We start from the raw sequence: 15,599 nt of genomic DNA, 5'->3' as shown, positions 1-15,599 counted from the left end.
ATTTTAAAGGTTAAAAGAGTAATAAAAAAAAAAAAAAAAAAGCAAATCCTTAGCTCACCAACTGTATATCTGTTCCAACAATATATATATACACAGCAAATTATTTCTTGATAAAATGACTACATTCAAGTAACATTACACACATTTCAACTCATTCACTTGCCAAGGATGCAGAAAGTGGTGCTCTTTAGAACAAGGATATCATGCACGGTGTCCCATTGCCGCGGTGACAGCAGTTACAGGGCTTCCTGGCTACTTTATCAACCTGCTGCACGTGGCCTTGGGGCTAAGGCTACGGTGACCTGTCAGAGCAAAGGACTTTGACCGGTCTCATCTGCAGCCTTTTAAATGGCAATGAACAAAGCTAAATGCATCATTAATGCACAGGGTCATATCTTTTTACTCGTTACACACATACCGAAAACACACCAAGATCAGAAACCATGTGTATACAAATCTCATCCAAAATGTAATGATGCCTATTTCCTCCACTGAAATTTACAATTTCTCAACCTTTAATTTTAAAATGACTGCTTAAATAACCTTAAGTACAAGTAATATTTCTAACAGGAATCATTGAACCATTGAGTTATACAAACCAGTGGTTTGGAAGAATAAGTGAGATCAGGACGGGAAATTTGTTCCAAGTTTTGTAGTAACAATGTCATTCATTTCTGCTGTCATTTTTCTTCTGTCTTCTGTACATGAGCTGACATGTTTTATTTTGATTCACATAATAATGCAGTTAAAGTTGCAGCCCTGGCTAAGATAGTCAGACATCAGTAAGCACCACAGATTGTGCAACTGTAAAGTTGATGTAAGTTTATGTGGGAAGTCGATGGTGTACAGAGCAGAACTGCTATGCCATAAAGACAGCTGTAATCTTGGATCGAAAGGTGTGATGATAATGACCAACGGAGTGTAACCGTGACCCCGAAATGCAGAGAGATGTTAGTAATGCACTCAGTCTGACTGCAGCACTTCAGAAAGGGAATAAAGCTGGACAACAGAGGTAGAGGATATTGAATGGAATTCCTGTCTAAAATCTTGGGCAATGTGAGGTATCTGTCTCTTCCAGCTGTTACAGTGTCCTTCAGTAACAAGGGCTTTGAGCTCCTGAAGTTCATGCCCTGCTACACAGAGTATAAGTTCATTACAATGAGTTGTGGGCATCTAAGCACATACAGCACGTCCTCGCTCCATTATAGACTGTTTTAAGAGTGGCTGGTGACGGAGAGGGTGTATGTGTCGGTACATAGTTCAGTACAACCACTAAACAGTAGATTTAAAGTTCCATCACAAGAAAGAAGACACTATGATTTACCCTTAAAAGCTGTAAAGTTAACATCCTCTGGTTCCATCCTCTTTTCGTGCACTCATGCTACAGAGTGTTGGAATGGCTTTCTTCATATCTCCAGGAACCGCTCCATGTTTGGATTGATGAAGGAGAAACCATAAAATCCTGTCTGATCCATAGAGTCAATGAGGTTTTTGTCAGCCTGAGAGAGGCGGGGCTTCTCATTCAGGAATTCCCGGTCAAAGTTGCTGTAGTCATTGGTGGTTTTCTGTAATGATCAAAAAAAGTGCCAGGGGAAAAAACAAATGATACAAGTGAACTGCTGCTGGAAAGAACACGAAACTCCTACTCCTCGTTTATTTGGTTCAGTGTACATTTTACATTAAGTAGACATCCATATCACTGTGTTTAAGGAACACCTGTAGCACAAGCTGCCGTCAAAGCAACGAGTGCGCTAACAAGCCAGTTAATCAGTTTTGTCATACCACTTTGGGCTTGAAGGGGGGCTCCACTTCTCTCCTCTCCAAGGCAATCCAGTTGATGGTTTTGAAAAAGGAATGTCCCCGGATGTTTGCAACAAAACTCAACCTGAGAGAGGGGTCTCGCTCAAAGAGCTGGAACACAGAAGGAATATCAATGAACACTGTGTTTGTTTGGCAGAACGGTTGGTTGACCAAACTTCATCAAGCGATTATCTACAAAGTGAAGGCGGATTAACTGCTGTAGCTTTGAGCGGAAGGAGGCTCGTCCTGCTTTGGCCGTGAGGGTTAGGGATTGCTTGCGATCTGTTTCACACACCTTCTCCAGCAGGTCCTTGGACTCCTTAGTGATCCAGTGTGGGTAATAGGGCGTGTCCATGCGGATGGACTCAAAGAGCTGATCTTCATCGTCCCCATGGAAGGGAGACTGGCCAATCAGCATTTCATACAGCAGGACTGCAAAGGACCACCAGTCTACAGAGAAGGAGTACCTCTGTCCCAGCAGGATCTGGAGACAGATGAAGGGCCTTGTAAGGAGTTTTGTGGACTATGAGGCTGGGATGTGATCTGATCTGTTTGAATGTTATCAAGGTTCTCGCCAGGTCACAGTATTTTAAGGCAAACAATCTGTCTGGGGAGGTACTCTGCGTGCTGGCATTTAATCACACAAATAAGCAGTGTTTTATTAGCCACCTACAATGCAAACATACAAGGAACAAGTGAACTAGCTACAAAAGTGCTATGGGGGCTAGATACCATTCATTTAGGATGAAAGAAATCCCCCCACGAAATACCTCAGGTGCAATGTAGTCTGGCGTTCCACAGAAGGTGGTGGCACGGTTCTCCCCAAACATCTTCTCCCTGCACATACCAAAGTCAGCAATCTTGATATGTCCGTCCTGGTCCAGCAAAACATTGTCCAGCTTTAGGTCCCTGCAAACAAGCAAAGTAAGAGAAATTGAAGCAATTCACAAAAGTATAGCCCAAGAGAGCCTATTGCAGAAATTGTTATGACAGTGAGGGGCTTTACTTATGAGGAGTAGCTGAAACATGGAAACACTGACACGTTTAGAACATGAAAATGGTGTTCCCTCATAACGCCTTACAAATGCGGCACTCATCTGAAAGCCATCGCCAACGATTGTACAAACCTGTACACAATTCCTTTAGCGTGCAAGAACTGGAGTCCACAGACGATCTCAGCAGCATAGAACCTGGAAACACAATGCAAAGAGCAAAAAAACTCAGTGCTGGGAGCAGCCTTCTAGTTTCATGAGAGACGAGGATTATCCCAGAAAACACACACACACACATTTTCAGAACCGCTCGTCCCATACGGGGTCACGGAGCCCACCCGGTAACACAAGGCGTAGGGCCGGAGAGGGAGGGGACATACCCAGGACGGGACGCCAGTCCGTCGCAAGGCACCCCAAGGGGGACTTGAACCCCAGACCCACCGGAGAGCAGGACTGCGGTCTAACCCACTGCACCACCGCACCCCCACTCCCAGAAAACAGTAGACTTGTTTTAAGCAATGCATCTGTGGGACAGGCTGCTCCATCTACCCCCACCTCCAGTCAAAATTTGTTTCCCTCCACAATCCGCTGACGATTGCTGCTGTAGTTGTACGAATGGCTCTACTCCTAACCATCTCCCTATAGTCACATTACATCAGGTTTCTTATATCTGGACTTGACTGGAAGGTCCGTGTTTGCATCATAGGAAAGGCAAAGGAAAATTCTGTGCAGTGAACCCTGCCGTTGCAGTAGGAATTCATTCCAGAGCCACCATCATATGCTGAAAATATGGGCTGAATTGGTACCACGGTTACCAGTTATTATCCCAGAGGCACTGCATATCTATACCTGTACCTTATACCTTGTAATTCTCTTTTTGCTCTGTTATATTTGCATGTAAGGTGTTGTTCTGAACAAGATGACTGTTGGGTAATCGAGTGATCGTGAACATATCCATACATGCATATAGCACGGTGCTCATTTACAGCAAAAAGGGGAAATGGGTGAGAAACATGAAACATGTTGCAATCTTTTAGGTATTTTTACACAGTAAAAGGGCAGTGGCTCCACATTTCATGTGTGGGAAAGAAGGCACATCATCTCAGCAGCACCATCACCCAGGCAGTTGTGTTGAAGCTGTGTTGTGTAACAGCGAAACGGACCCTTACAGATTTTTCCCTCCTGAAAATCAGAAAATCTTCCAGCATGTACAGTGTGGAGCAGCACAGCGGTGAGATTTTTAAAGTAGGCCGGGAGGAAGCTGTTGGCAGAATGTGCTGTGGGAAGACTGGAGTGACAGCAGAAACCCACTGGAATCCTGGGAAGGAGAACTTTTGTCCTTTTGTCTGTATGATTATGTGCATCACCTGCCTTGGAAGTGTCTTAAAGAAAAGGACACAGCTATGTCACACTCTCTCATCAAATGGGAGCTAAAATCTTGTGTGTACAGAACAAGCACATTCCTCTTCACCAACAAAACATCAGGTCACATAATGACTTCCTGGGTGTCGACACCCTCAGGCTATAACGTGGTCATAACAACGTGGAGAAAGAGCAGAAACGCATAAACATGTCTCTCCAAGGATAAACACTGTTATTCCAAACTGTGTCATTTCCAGACTGAGAAGGCAAAGGAAAATTCTGTGCAGTGAACCCCAACACTGCAGTAGGAATTTGTTCCAGAGCCCACACACACACAGTCTGAAACTGCTTGTCCTCAGCGGGGTCGCGGCAAACCGGATCCTAATCCAGCAGCACAGGGCATGAGGCGGACACACCAAGGACGGGACGCCAGTCCGTCGCAAGGCACCCCAAGCAGGACTCAAACCCCAGACCCACCAGAGAGCAGGACCCGGCCAAACCTGCTGCGCCACCGTGCTCCCACGCCCATACCATTATTCATTACTGTTAATTTGTTCCCAAGCTCAGAAATACAAAGAAGCTATTTCCAGCTCTAGAAATATGTCTTACAACTTTATTCATGTAGCAAACAATATTTTTAAAGAAATTAACAATAAAGTAAACAGAGTAACACGTCGGCACAGCGAGGGCCACTACTATCTCTACTATGCTAATGGTGCAAAAGAAGGTGAGTTGGAAGCCCGTGCAGCGTGTGTGTTGTGTGCATGTTCTCCGTACGTTCGTGTACTTATTCTCCCAAAGACGTGGCAGTGGCAGCGGCAGCTTCGGCGAATATCCCTATGAGGATTAATAAAGTATGACTGCCGTTACTTGCATATTTAATATGCGCAATAAATTACAGTGAGTATTTCCCTTAGACTGGAAGAGCTGCTGGCTGATACTGGTGGTGGAGTGAGTAGAAAAAGAAGTAATATATAAAATCAAAATTTCATAAATGTCACCAAGGCCACTGTTCCACCGCGGTCAGATAAACAACGAATGGGTTCCACCAAATACACCTCATCTGCTCATTGGCTGAGAACACCCACATTCTTGTTGCCGATTGGCTCTCATTCCACCCAAGCCTCCGCTGTCATTTCCAGAGGTTCTGAACAACGCCACCATATTTACATCATACTGTGAAATCAATTTTATCGTAAGGTGAAATAAACGCGATGCCAGAGTAATGCGAGGGTTGTTGTACATGATGGGACTGAGCCATGTGTATCTAATAGCCGCAGCTTTGTCGGGGTTAGAACCTGAGCATTTTTCCTCCATCACTACACCTCACTAATCTGCAGTGTAAGGATCAGGTGGCATGATTGCAGCAGTTGAAGATGAGCTGTGGGCTTGTTTGGGTTTGGGGGAGAAAAAATAAAAAACAGCTAAATGTCCCGTTGGCCACGATTTCACAGCCACTCCTCTCACGGACAGGCAACTATTCACAGGAAGCTGACACTCACATGGATCTGTAGAGGTCAAAGCGGCCTTTCTCCTGTATGTGGAACATCAGGTCTCCCCCATTCAGGTACTCCATCACAAAGAAGAGGAGTTCCTGAGAACACAGATTCACTTGTTCATTTCTGCCTAGTTGTGGCTCGGAGAGGGATTCGATTCCGAGTAAGTGGTGGTACCTTGGACTGGAATGTGCAGTACAAGTGCGTGAGAAAGGGGTGTTCCCAGGCTAGTGACAGAACTCTCTTCTCCACCATGGTGCATTCCACATCATCATCCATGAGCACCACATCCTTCTTCAGGGTCTTGATGGCAAAGTACTCTCCAGATCTTTTCATCTCAGCCAAAAACACCTGTGGCAAGCATTTCAGACAAGAGAGGAAAGTAAGGATGCTGGAGAAAAAAGAAGTAGGCATTTTAACTGACAGCTGGTGAGATATCCAGGCAGCTAAACTTGGAGGTCCTGAACCTACCTTACCAAAGCTGCCCTTGCCCAGCACTTTGTGGAGGGTGAAGTCGTTTATATTAACGCGTGTCTGGTGGATGATGGGAGCTGGGGCAGGGCTAGGTGAAGGTGCAGGGGATGGGTCAGGGCAAGGCATTGGGCTGGGGTCCTCAAAAATCTTCCCATATGGAAGGCCTTATGTTCAACATACACACAGAGGAGGCATCGCATCAGTGGCTATTCATATCTTCAGTACTTTATGGAACAAAGATGGATGAAGCTTTCTTTTAAAATTAAAACCAAAACTTCAGCAAAAGAGCCTACTCAGTTTACGCTTTCGAATACATACAGAATACATTTAGTCTCACCATCTCCATCTGGATCATGGCCCTTGCCGAAATCCTGGTAGATTCCGATGTCTGACAAGTTGGTGTCGGATCGCTTCGTGGATTTCTATACGAGCGGGAGGAGAGAGGCTGTGCGATCAGAAACGGGAGGCAGTGTTGAGCGAAGTAGACGCTCCCGGCTTGGCTGACCATGCGACCCTCCATACAGGTGCTTTTACACACGTGAGCAGCTGGGTCAGGTTTCGCTGGATTGGCACACTCAGTGTGTCAGGTGTTACACGCAGGGATCGACTGTCTTGTTCTTTCCATTAATTAGCCCTGTGTTAGCAATGTGTATGTAGGTCTGACAGATTTAGCCGTCAGTATGATCAGTGACATTTTTAGTCACTGTGCTGTTCTATTTGCATCCATTTGCCCTGCTTTCGACCGGAAGAAATGCAGGAAAAGCAGATTTTCAGTAATCAATAATACCTTTGCCGTATTACAAACTGGTTTTAATGAACCTTGTGTCGAGGTGAGCATCATTACTGCAAATACATTCTTTGGAATAAAACGTGTGCATTAAGACTGGCATGAAGAACTGGCCATCACCAAACTAAGTGGCACCAACTGGACTCTTTGGAAAGTTTGAAGGGCAGCACTGTACTTCTGAACACTGTACTAGAGCATGATGCAGTGTTGCAGAGTAGGTCTAGAGACTGAGTGCCGGTCTTGTGAGTGCAGTCAGGTTTCTTTCAAGAGTCTTGTTCTGCCCTTTGCTTGCTCAGTGCTCTCTCTCACCTGGCTGACTTGGGTCAGGGCTTCAGCTAGCATTTTCTGATTGATCCCACACAGGTTGGCCACTTTGCTCTGGCACTTGTGATGGACGTTCATCGTACACTCTATAAGGAAGAGAAGAGCCTGGGTTCGTGGATGAATAAAACACACGTGACAAGAGAATCGTTCTCCATGTGGCAAGAAGACCGGGACTTCGTGTGAAACAGAAGAAGTGAGACTGTGTTTATAAGCGGAGAGCCACTGGAGCAAATATGTGTGCTGAGAACAATTATGGTAGCTTTAACACAGCAGGCTGTGGCAATACAATGTGTCAAGCGTGACACAAAATTGAGGTGCGGTAGAAACGGCACCGTCGGTAGTTATGGGGTATGCAGGAATACAGCGAACGAGTAGCGACCGCAAGCAGGCCGGGTCCACAGAAACTGAGCAGTAGTAACTGGACAAATGGAAACAGCTGAGTAGAGGAAGGACGAGCAAGAAACGGCAACAACTTGTAGCGACACAACAGGTAGAAACCCACAGTGAGTAGATACACAACAACAGGAAGCTTATGAAGGACACCGTATGAAAATATGGACGAACAACAGACACCGAGGGGCAGAACGCTGCACAGCACAAGACTCGCAACACCCACTGGCTGTGGTATAAAAGCAAGGTACATTCCCATTGTATCTGGCAGCCACACGCAGAAGATTCGGAAGCTCTGGCCCACCTTCACACTTGAGGCCTTGCTTGACGAGGCCCCACAGTAGGCTGCCGCAGTGGTCACAGAATGTGGGGCTCATGTAGTTGTAAGTCTTGAAGCGATGGGGCATGTCAATTTTGAAGCGCTCTTTCTGGAACTGCAAACAAGTAAGAGGCCTTTCAGGACCTTCTGCAGCACTTGTCGATACCCCTGAAACCCTTTCCCTTCGGCAGGACCGCGCTCTTTCTGGAGAGCGGAGCGGTGCGTCTCGGAGCGCCTCACCTCCCCTACTTGGTTCCCACGGCACTCCTCATAATGTCATCGTCTCCTCTGAAAAGGCTGAGCTTTGACAAATTTCGGCAAACTGAAATATTTCTTCCCGACATTGCAGGAGTGCTCACTTACGCTTTCTGGCTGCCACGTTACAGATGTCCTGGTCCCACAATTACCACGGTTTGACAACAAATCACTTTTCTTATGGATAACCTTCCAAGTGCAAAAGCACATAGTCTCCCTTTTGCTTGAGCTGTACAACAGTCTGTTTTCACTCACTATAAATTACACTTCTTTTTGCATCACTTACCATGGTATCTCGGCTGTTGGCAGCTGTGTCTGTACAGCGGGCAATGACTTTGTCAGTGCACTTCTTGTGGATTGCAGCATTGCATTCTGGGAACAGAGATCCAGTGTTACGTTGATGCATTAAAGAAGAAATGATGACAACCAGCTTAATTTCTGATATTCAACCCTTAACTGTTCATTTAGCTGAAAATGCTTTTCTCCACAGCAACCTACGGTGTTAATCTACCCACAGTTACTTAACCATTTGTACAGCTGGGTAATTTTACTGGAGTAATTTAGGGGTAAGTACCTTGCTCAAGGCTACTAAGGCAGGAGGTGAGTTTCAAACCTGCACCTTTGGGTCTACAGGCAGCACCTCTAACTACTACACTCCCAGCTGTCCTTGGTAAATACTTCACTTTTGATTCTGAGTCAAAAGCAACTTAAAAGGCAGTAACTCTAAAAAACTTCCTTTGTTTTTTCTTTTTAAGTGACTGCTGAATTGCAGCCCACTAGTGATTTTTATTATTTAATTGTCATAATTCATTGCTGTCGACAAATATTTTGTTTAAAAGGAACTGTACAAATGTTAGGACCATTTAGTCTCTGTCAATATGCAAAAGATGTGAACTGCTACAGTGAAGCAACGACCAATATAAGCACCTCTGGAAATACTTAGTAGTTTAAAAATATGCATTTTATTTGATATGTTCATTTCTTTCCACTTACTGCACTGGACGATGTTAAGGTTTGTACTTACTTCTGCACTTGTAGCCTTGCTTATTGAGCCCCCTGCAGAATAATTAGATAAGGAAGAAATATGTTACAACTGTCCATTCTCTTTCTCCCCCAAGAACTGCTAATAACAGGAAATTGCTTTTTAGCCACAATTAGTGCTTAAACTTGACTTCTGCAGATGGGAGATAGGGACTCTTATCAGATGAGTGAGTCCAGCTGAAAACTGGAGAGACAGTCTCCGCAATAAAAAGGACAACAAATTTCTTGTAGCCCTGCTCACATGCACGCGCACGCCCACGCACACACACACACACACACACACACACACACACGCGCGTATCGGACAGAGCTCACCGTTAGCTCAGCCCCAGTTACTTTTCACGTAGGGTTAGGGTGGTGAGCTTGTACCAACAATCACACATTCCAGTGTAACAACTCACACTATTCATCAACCTATTCAATCCCACCCCACACACATTGCGGCTCCACTCAGAAGTTATACTGTGATGTTTCAAGATTGTGTGTTAAGTTCTTATGAACAAACTGTTGGTTTTACGAATGATGCTTCTGCAGCTGGTGACAGTGGTGAGCGCCACCAGCACTCGGGTTGACTGTAACACCCCAAAGAATGCAGGTAGGCTGGAGCTTGAGGACTCTTGAGTTACTGCAAGCTCATCTGCCTTGCTCCTGCCTCACCATGGTGCCCTAGGGAGCCTCTTACCACACAAACTCCCGGCACACTGAGCAGAAGGTTGGCTGCTTGAAGAAGGTGGCAATGAATTCATGGTTCTTAATGTTGTGGATTTTGGCTTGTTTTATGGCCCCTCGGCGACGGTTCAGGGTTACTGCTCCATCCTCTGGCTGCACAGATTGCTTGTTTTCTGGGGACAGATCATATCTATGTTCACTGCTCAACTTTATATTGTTAACTCAACAAGAGCTCTTTTGTTGTTTTACATCCACTGTTTGCACTGAATTTTAGATTTAAGCAAATCTAAAATCTACCTTTCGAGGAGGTGGAAAGGTAGTTGCATCCATAAACAAATTAAGAAATGACAGCCCCTAAAAACTATGCTGAAATACCTCTAAACAGGGTATTTCAAGGCTTGCATTTTGTTCATACCACAAAAGTAATGCATGTCAAAGACTGATCCTGAAGGCCCGAGTTATCCGCTAGTAGAAACCAAGTGGAAAATGACAGTACTATCATTTGGCAGAGCATGTAACATTTCCAGTAAACATGGTCAGTGTTGTTGACCAGGTCACGGTAAAGCAAAAGGGACTGTGGTAGAAACAGAAGGGGACTGGCAGAAAATGCTTGGCTTGGATGTCTACTTCAACTCTGTGGCCTCCAGCTAGACTTCATATAAATGTTTTGAAACAAGACTCCCCGCCAGCAAAGAACGCTGCATAGTGACAGACCAAGTGCAAGCTGAAGAGGACTGCCCAAGGCTGTGCAGACATGCTTCGCTAAAAATATATGCCAGCGAGGGCCGCTTTCCATGAGCCCTCTTGCCAGAATCCTCCCACAAGGAAGAGACTGAGACATGGGTCTTGGACCCCCGCCAAGACCTGCAGAATTGACACCCATCTGAATCCAAAGAATGGGCTAAGGGGGTTGTCTGCGAAATGCTGTGGCCTCTCGGCTCCCTCTTAACAGCGTCCGTTAAATTTTCTATCTTCTCATGAGCCAGGTGGTCTCTGCCACTTTGCATGGTGACAATTTTCTGCACTGCAAACTCCTTCACTTTATTACTCTCTTTGGGCATCTCTGTGGTTGGACATTCAAGGAGCAGAACTTTCGACTTTTTGTTACAACTTTCTAGAATGTGGTCAATACATGGCAGACCAGTGGAAGATAAGCCACTAAGTAGTGTGAGAATATACTTTAGTTTATGATCTAGAAATTTGGCTCAAAACCCAGGGTGAGCCTGAACTACATCATCCTCCGATTTGTGTAGAAGAAACAGAACTGATCTGCCTTAATTTTAATTTTTAATGATGTTAGTCTTTTTGTTCACTGCAGTACGAACTGCTAAGTAAGTGAGTGAGTGCTAAGTAATAATTGGTTTGGTTTTGCAGATTGAGTCTTTCAAAGGGCAAATGAAGGTCAAACAAACTGGGCTACAATACATCCTGGAGACCTTGTCTTAGATAGCTCCTCACTGATCCTTATCTCCATGTGTATGGAATTGCTTTTGGTTTGACTAGCAAAAGCTAGGAAATGTGGTCAGTGATGTGATGCCCTTTCAAATAGTGTTTCTGCAGTATGAAGTAGGGCTTCATTCCATTCTCATTACATTAGAAAATGTACAGTCCCATAAAAATGGCATCTAAACAGGTTTACATGCTCAAAGGAAGGAGGAGCAGGTCATCATTCCTGATGATCTTACCTAAGTCTGAGTCTTCCAGGAAGAACTGTACTGCCATCATCACCTTCCCAGAGGGGTGCAGGTCAACCTGCATTTACAGGCAGCAAAAGAAGGAATAATGTATCGGAACTAAATGATTTTCTGAACCACATATTTTGTTTTTGGGCAAGTGCCCCCCCCCCCCCCCCCAATAAGTCATAAGTCATAAGTCAAGAGTTTCAGACATTGTGTACAGTAGCCAGTAAGAATGAAACAGATGAAAACACAAAAATTATCCTGCTATGCACTTGTCTGAAGGCAGACACTACATATTGAAAGGTGTCTCTATACAAATAAAACAGATACACATTACAAGGTAGTAAGATAAAGGCAACACACCATCGACCTACCTCACCTACAGTATACATTCTTCATCAGTGAGATTAAAGAAAAATTAGAAGGGAGAATGGAGATGCACAACCTAAAATTAAACTTAAAATGATCAAGAGTTGTGCCAAAATTTCTCAGGCTCCTTTATTTAAACTACTCATAAATTTACTTAATTGCAAACTCATTGAAAGAGCATGTGTTGCACTGTGAAATATTAGATGTTGAATGCATGTGGGTGTTCATTACAGCCTAATGATACTCTGCTGTCACTTCTTCATGTCTTAGTAAAGCAATTTTAGACATGCAACCAAGGTCTCAAAGATATAAAATCTATTTCAATTCTTGCATGTTAATTCACATAAAACTAATTCAAGTTGTTGGATCCAAAGCCTTCTATACATCATAAAGTCCTTCTATTAAGGATCTTGTCCCCAAAGGACAGTAAAACCTTAGAAACATTGCTAAAATTAGATACCTGTCACTAACAAATGCCAAAAAGTAGTTCATATGTTATTAGACTTTTATGTGCATATGTATATGGACCACAACAAATTCCAGAAGATTCAAACATTAATAGAGTGCAGCCTGAACTCTTCCAGGTTCGCGTTAGGTCAAAGACTTTTTCAGTAACTAAGCCATGTATACACCTTCTTTTTCAGCTCAACTTATTATGTTCCTTTAGAGCTTTGCTTAGAGCTGCAATTGCTCAGAGACAAAATAACGACGCTGATCCTTTCCCCATTGGGCACTGGGGTTTTTAAGCCTGTATCAGCTCTGAAGGAAAATTTTGTGTACCACATTGTGAGAGCTTTGTCGTAAAAGAGTGCTGTATCAGTCTGATGAACTTATTAATCATCTCATGCACACTGTCCACCCCTCACCCAGAACTCAGCCCTTCCGTTGCCTTTCTTGCAGCGCTCCGCCAGCACAGACACGCCCACGGTGACCTCGGACAGCGGTTCCTCGGCTGTCTTCATGAGCATCACCTGCAGGACACGGCCCTCGTAGATGTGAGCGTCAAAACTGGACTTCCAGGCTGGGTACATGGTAGGCTTTCTTTGGACCAGGGTCTTTCCCCGTTCTGTAGGTTGAGACGACAAGAGCAGTGAAACCGTCACGCGTGCATAAATGGACAAACAGGACTTGGAACTTCACACCACTCATATACACCACACAGAGAGCGATAACCTGAGCACCTACTCAGACTCACACTGTGTTTGGTCTTTACCTGTGCTGAGTGACTCCTTCATCTTGATGGCACAGAAGGGTGAGTCAGCCTGCGGGGGCAAGGAACCTAAGTCGAAATCATTGAAAGCGATCCGCAGGAAAGGAGCCATGGTGACTCCTCAGCCAGCCTCCTGGAACAGATACACAAGAACATGTTAGTCTTGCATGTCACATACGAGTGTACATCACTTGGCAGTGGTCTTCTTCGGAACAACCGTATGCCCGACAGCAGGTCATAAATACCAGGGGAAAGTCTGAGTGAGCTTTTGTACTGCTGCAGGAACCATCAGATGAATGCATCAGTCTACTTTCAGCTCACTAACAATGTGATGGCATTTTTCAGCAGCATTCGCGGCAGCCAGGAATAACGATCAGCAGCTGCGGCTATTTTCTATCAAGCATGTATAACGTACAATAGGGGTTAGTCTCTTGATACGTTGATATGATCCAGAGCCACAAACTTGGATGTAATTCATCCCACAAAGGTCAAGGAATTTAGATTTTGCTTGCACTATAAAGGCCGGAGCCTCATGTTTTACAGAAATATTCGTTTAGCAGAGTTCAGAGGCAGCTCAGTTAATTTCAAGCTTATATTGAAATCGCTAACTTACCTCAACATTAACTGGAGCTATTCAACATCAATATATTGCAGAACAAATCAGTATACTGTGTGTGCAGGACTTTTGACTGGATGTGTCTGCGTAGCTCTTTCGTATGCCAGCCAGCAAAAATAGTAGGAGAGAAGCACGAGGAATACATGTAATCATGTCGGCAGCAGACTCCAGCTCATACACCTTTTGTCTCCTAATTTCTCTGAAATGTACATCGCATTGGACAAAAGCATCTGCTAAATGAATACAGTGCATGTAACCGTTCAGTGTGTGCAGTTTTGAAACCTACAGCATAAGGAGTTAACACTGAGGATGTACTCAGTGGTCCAGTTCAGGAATTAATGCAACACACTGCCTCCTCAACACAGTTGTGCCATTTCTGATGTTATTTGTTTGTGAATCCATGAGTCCCTTTTATCACCGAGTCACAGTCAATACAAAGTTTGTACCACACACACACACACACACACACACACAGAGTCTGAAATCACTTGTCCCGAGCAGGGTCACGGTGAACCGAAGCCCAACCCGGCAACAGGGGGTGTGATTCTAGAGGGGGAGGGGATGCACCCAGGACGGGACACCAAGCAGGACTCAAACCCAAGACCTACCGGAGAGCAGGACCCGGCCAAACCCGCTGCACCACAGCGCCCCCGTTTGTAGTACAGGCCTCCCTTAATTTACTTCCAGGTTAGGTGTTGTAAAAATCTTGGCTAAAGCTAAAATGCATTTTTGAAAGTTTTTCTGAAGCCTTAATTTTTTACCTTGAAAGTTCTTACCTCAAAGTTCCCAGCATATGGAATAAAAGTTGCAGATTATGAATGCTCATTTGTAAAACACTGAAACCCCGCCTCACACAATGTGTACCTTGTGTTCAAATCAGCTATGCGTAAATTGCCTACAAAGCACACACACACACACACACACACACACACACACACATTTTCAGAACCGCTCGTCCCATACGGGGTCACGGGGAACCGGAGTCTACCCGGTAACACAGGGCGTAAGGCCGGAGGGGGAGGGGACACACCCAGGACGGGACGCCAGTCCGTCGCAAGGCACCCCAAGCGGGACTCAAACCGCAGACCCACGGAAGAGCAGGACCCGGTCCAACCCACTGCGCCACCGCGCCCCCCCCCTACAAAGCATAAAATTAAAAAACAAAAAAAAAAAAACTACAATAAATTTGACTGCAAGGAGATATTTTAAATGTTTGTAAATATTTAGGCATGTTGGCGCGGCCGGTTCAGCCGGTGGTGCCTGCTGCGTGGTCGGTCTGGGGTTTGAGCCATGCTTGCGGTGCCTTGTGATGGACAGGCGTCCTGTCCTGGGTGTGACCCCTCCCCCTTCAGCCCTGTGCCCTCTGTTGGCGAGAAAGGCTCCGGCTCGTCGCGACAAGCAGTAGTTGACGTCGGTTGGTATATTTAAAATTGCTCATGGGGGTGAGACTGGGGCCGGCTCTCAAACTGGAAACCATCAACCATGAGCAGTTAAATCCGCTTTTACTTTGTTTGGCTGCCGGTGAACTTCAACCTGAAGAGCTTCCAAAACTCCTTAAAAGTAAAACTATAAGGAGTGGAAGAGTGCTTTTCTTGCAGACTTTACAAACCTCAACCTACAACAGACCAGGCTGGACAAAAAGGTGAATATTGTGAAGAGCAGCTCAGCAACACAGAGATCTTGTCTGACAACTGAGGTGAACTTGATCAACTAGATTTCACCCACAAGCCAGACCTGCTTCCTTCTCATAAACTCTGGCCAGACCGGTTTTAAATCTCTAAATTTTGTGTGTCGAGATTCCACATCAGCGGTGAGA

General features: G+C 45.0%; 1 protein-coding gene across 1 annotated transcript in view; it reads right to left on the bottom strand.

The window, feature by feature from the left end:
- Positions 1-39: 39 nt before the first annotated feature.
- LOC108923432 (protein kinase C delta type-like) overlaps positions 40-15,599 on the bottom strand; it is a 33,532-nt gene continuing 17,972 nt past the window's right edge. Inside the window, exons 2-18 of the mRNA XM_018734167.2 lie at positions 13,171-13,300; positions 12,824-13,023; positions 11,595-11,661; positions 9,923-10,082; positions 9,224-9,255; positions 8,486-8,571; positions 7,930-8,059; positions 7,221-7,321; positions 6,462-6,546; positions 6,122-6,288; positions 5,828-6,001; positions 5,657-5,748; positions 2,928-2,990; positions 2,571-2,709; positions 2,096-2,284; positions 1,783-1,911; positions 40-1,565 (exon numbers count right to left, since the gene is read on the bottom strand). Of these exons, the coding sequence (XP_018589683.1) occupies positions 1,407-1,565; positions 1,783-1,911; positions 2,096-2,284; positions 2,571-2,709; positions 2,928-2,990; positions 5,657-5,748; positions 5,828-6,001; positions 6,122-6,288; positions 6,462-6,546; positions 7,221-7,321; positions 7,930-8,059; positions 8,486-8,571; positions 9,224-9,255; positions 9,923-10,082; positions 11,595-11,661; positions 12,824-13,023; positions 13,171-13,279 (2,082 nt within the window). The 5' untranslated portion in view covers positions 13,280-13,300 and the 3' untranslated portion in view covers positions 40-1,406. The remainder of the gene's footprint in view (positions 1,566-1,782; positions 1,912-2,095; positions 2,285-2,570; positions 2,710-2,927; positions 2,991-5,656; positions 5,749-5,827; positions 6,002-6,121; positions 6,289-6,461; positions 6,547-7,220; positions 7,322-7,929; positions 8,060-8,485; positions 8,572-9,223; positions 9,256-9,922; positions 10,083-11,594; positions 11,662-12,823; positions 13,024-13,170; positions 13,301-15,599) is intronic.

This window comes from Scleropages formosus, chromosome 22 (assembly GCF_900964775.1).
Source record: "Scleropages formosus chromosome 22, fSclFor1.1, whole genome shotgun sequence".
In the NCBI taxonomy this organism is placed as follows: Eukaryota; Metazoa; Chordata; class Actinopteri; order Osteoglossiformes; family Osteoglossidae; genus Scleropages; species Scleropages formosus.
This window is presented reverse-complemented; position numbering and strand designations above follow the sequence as displayed.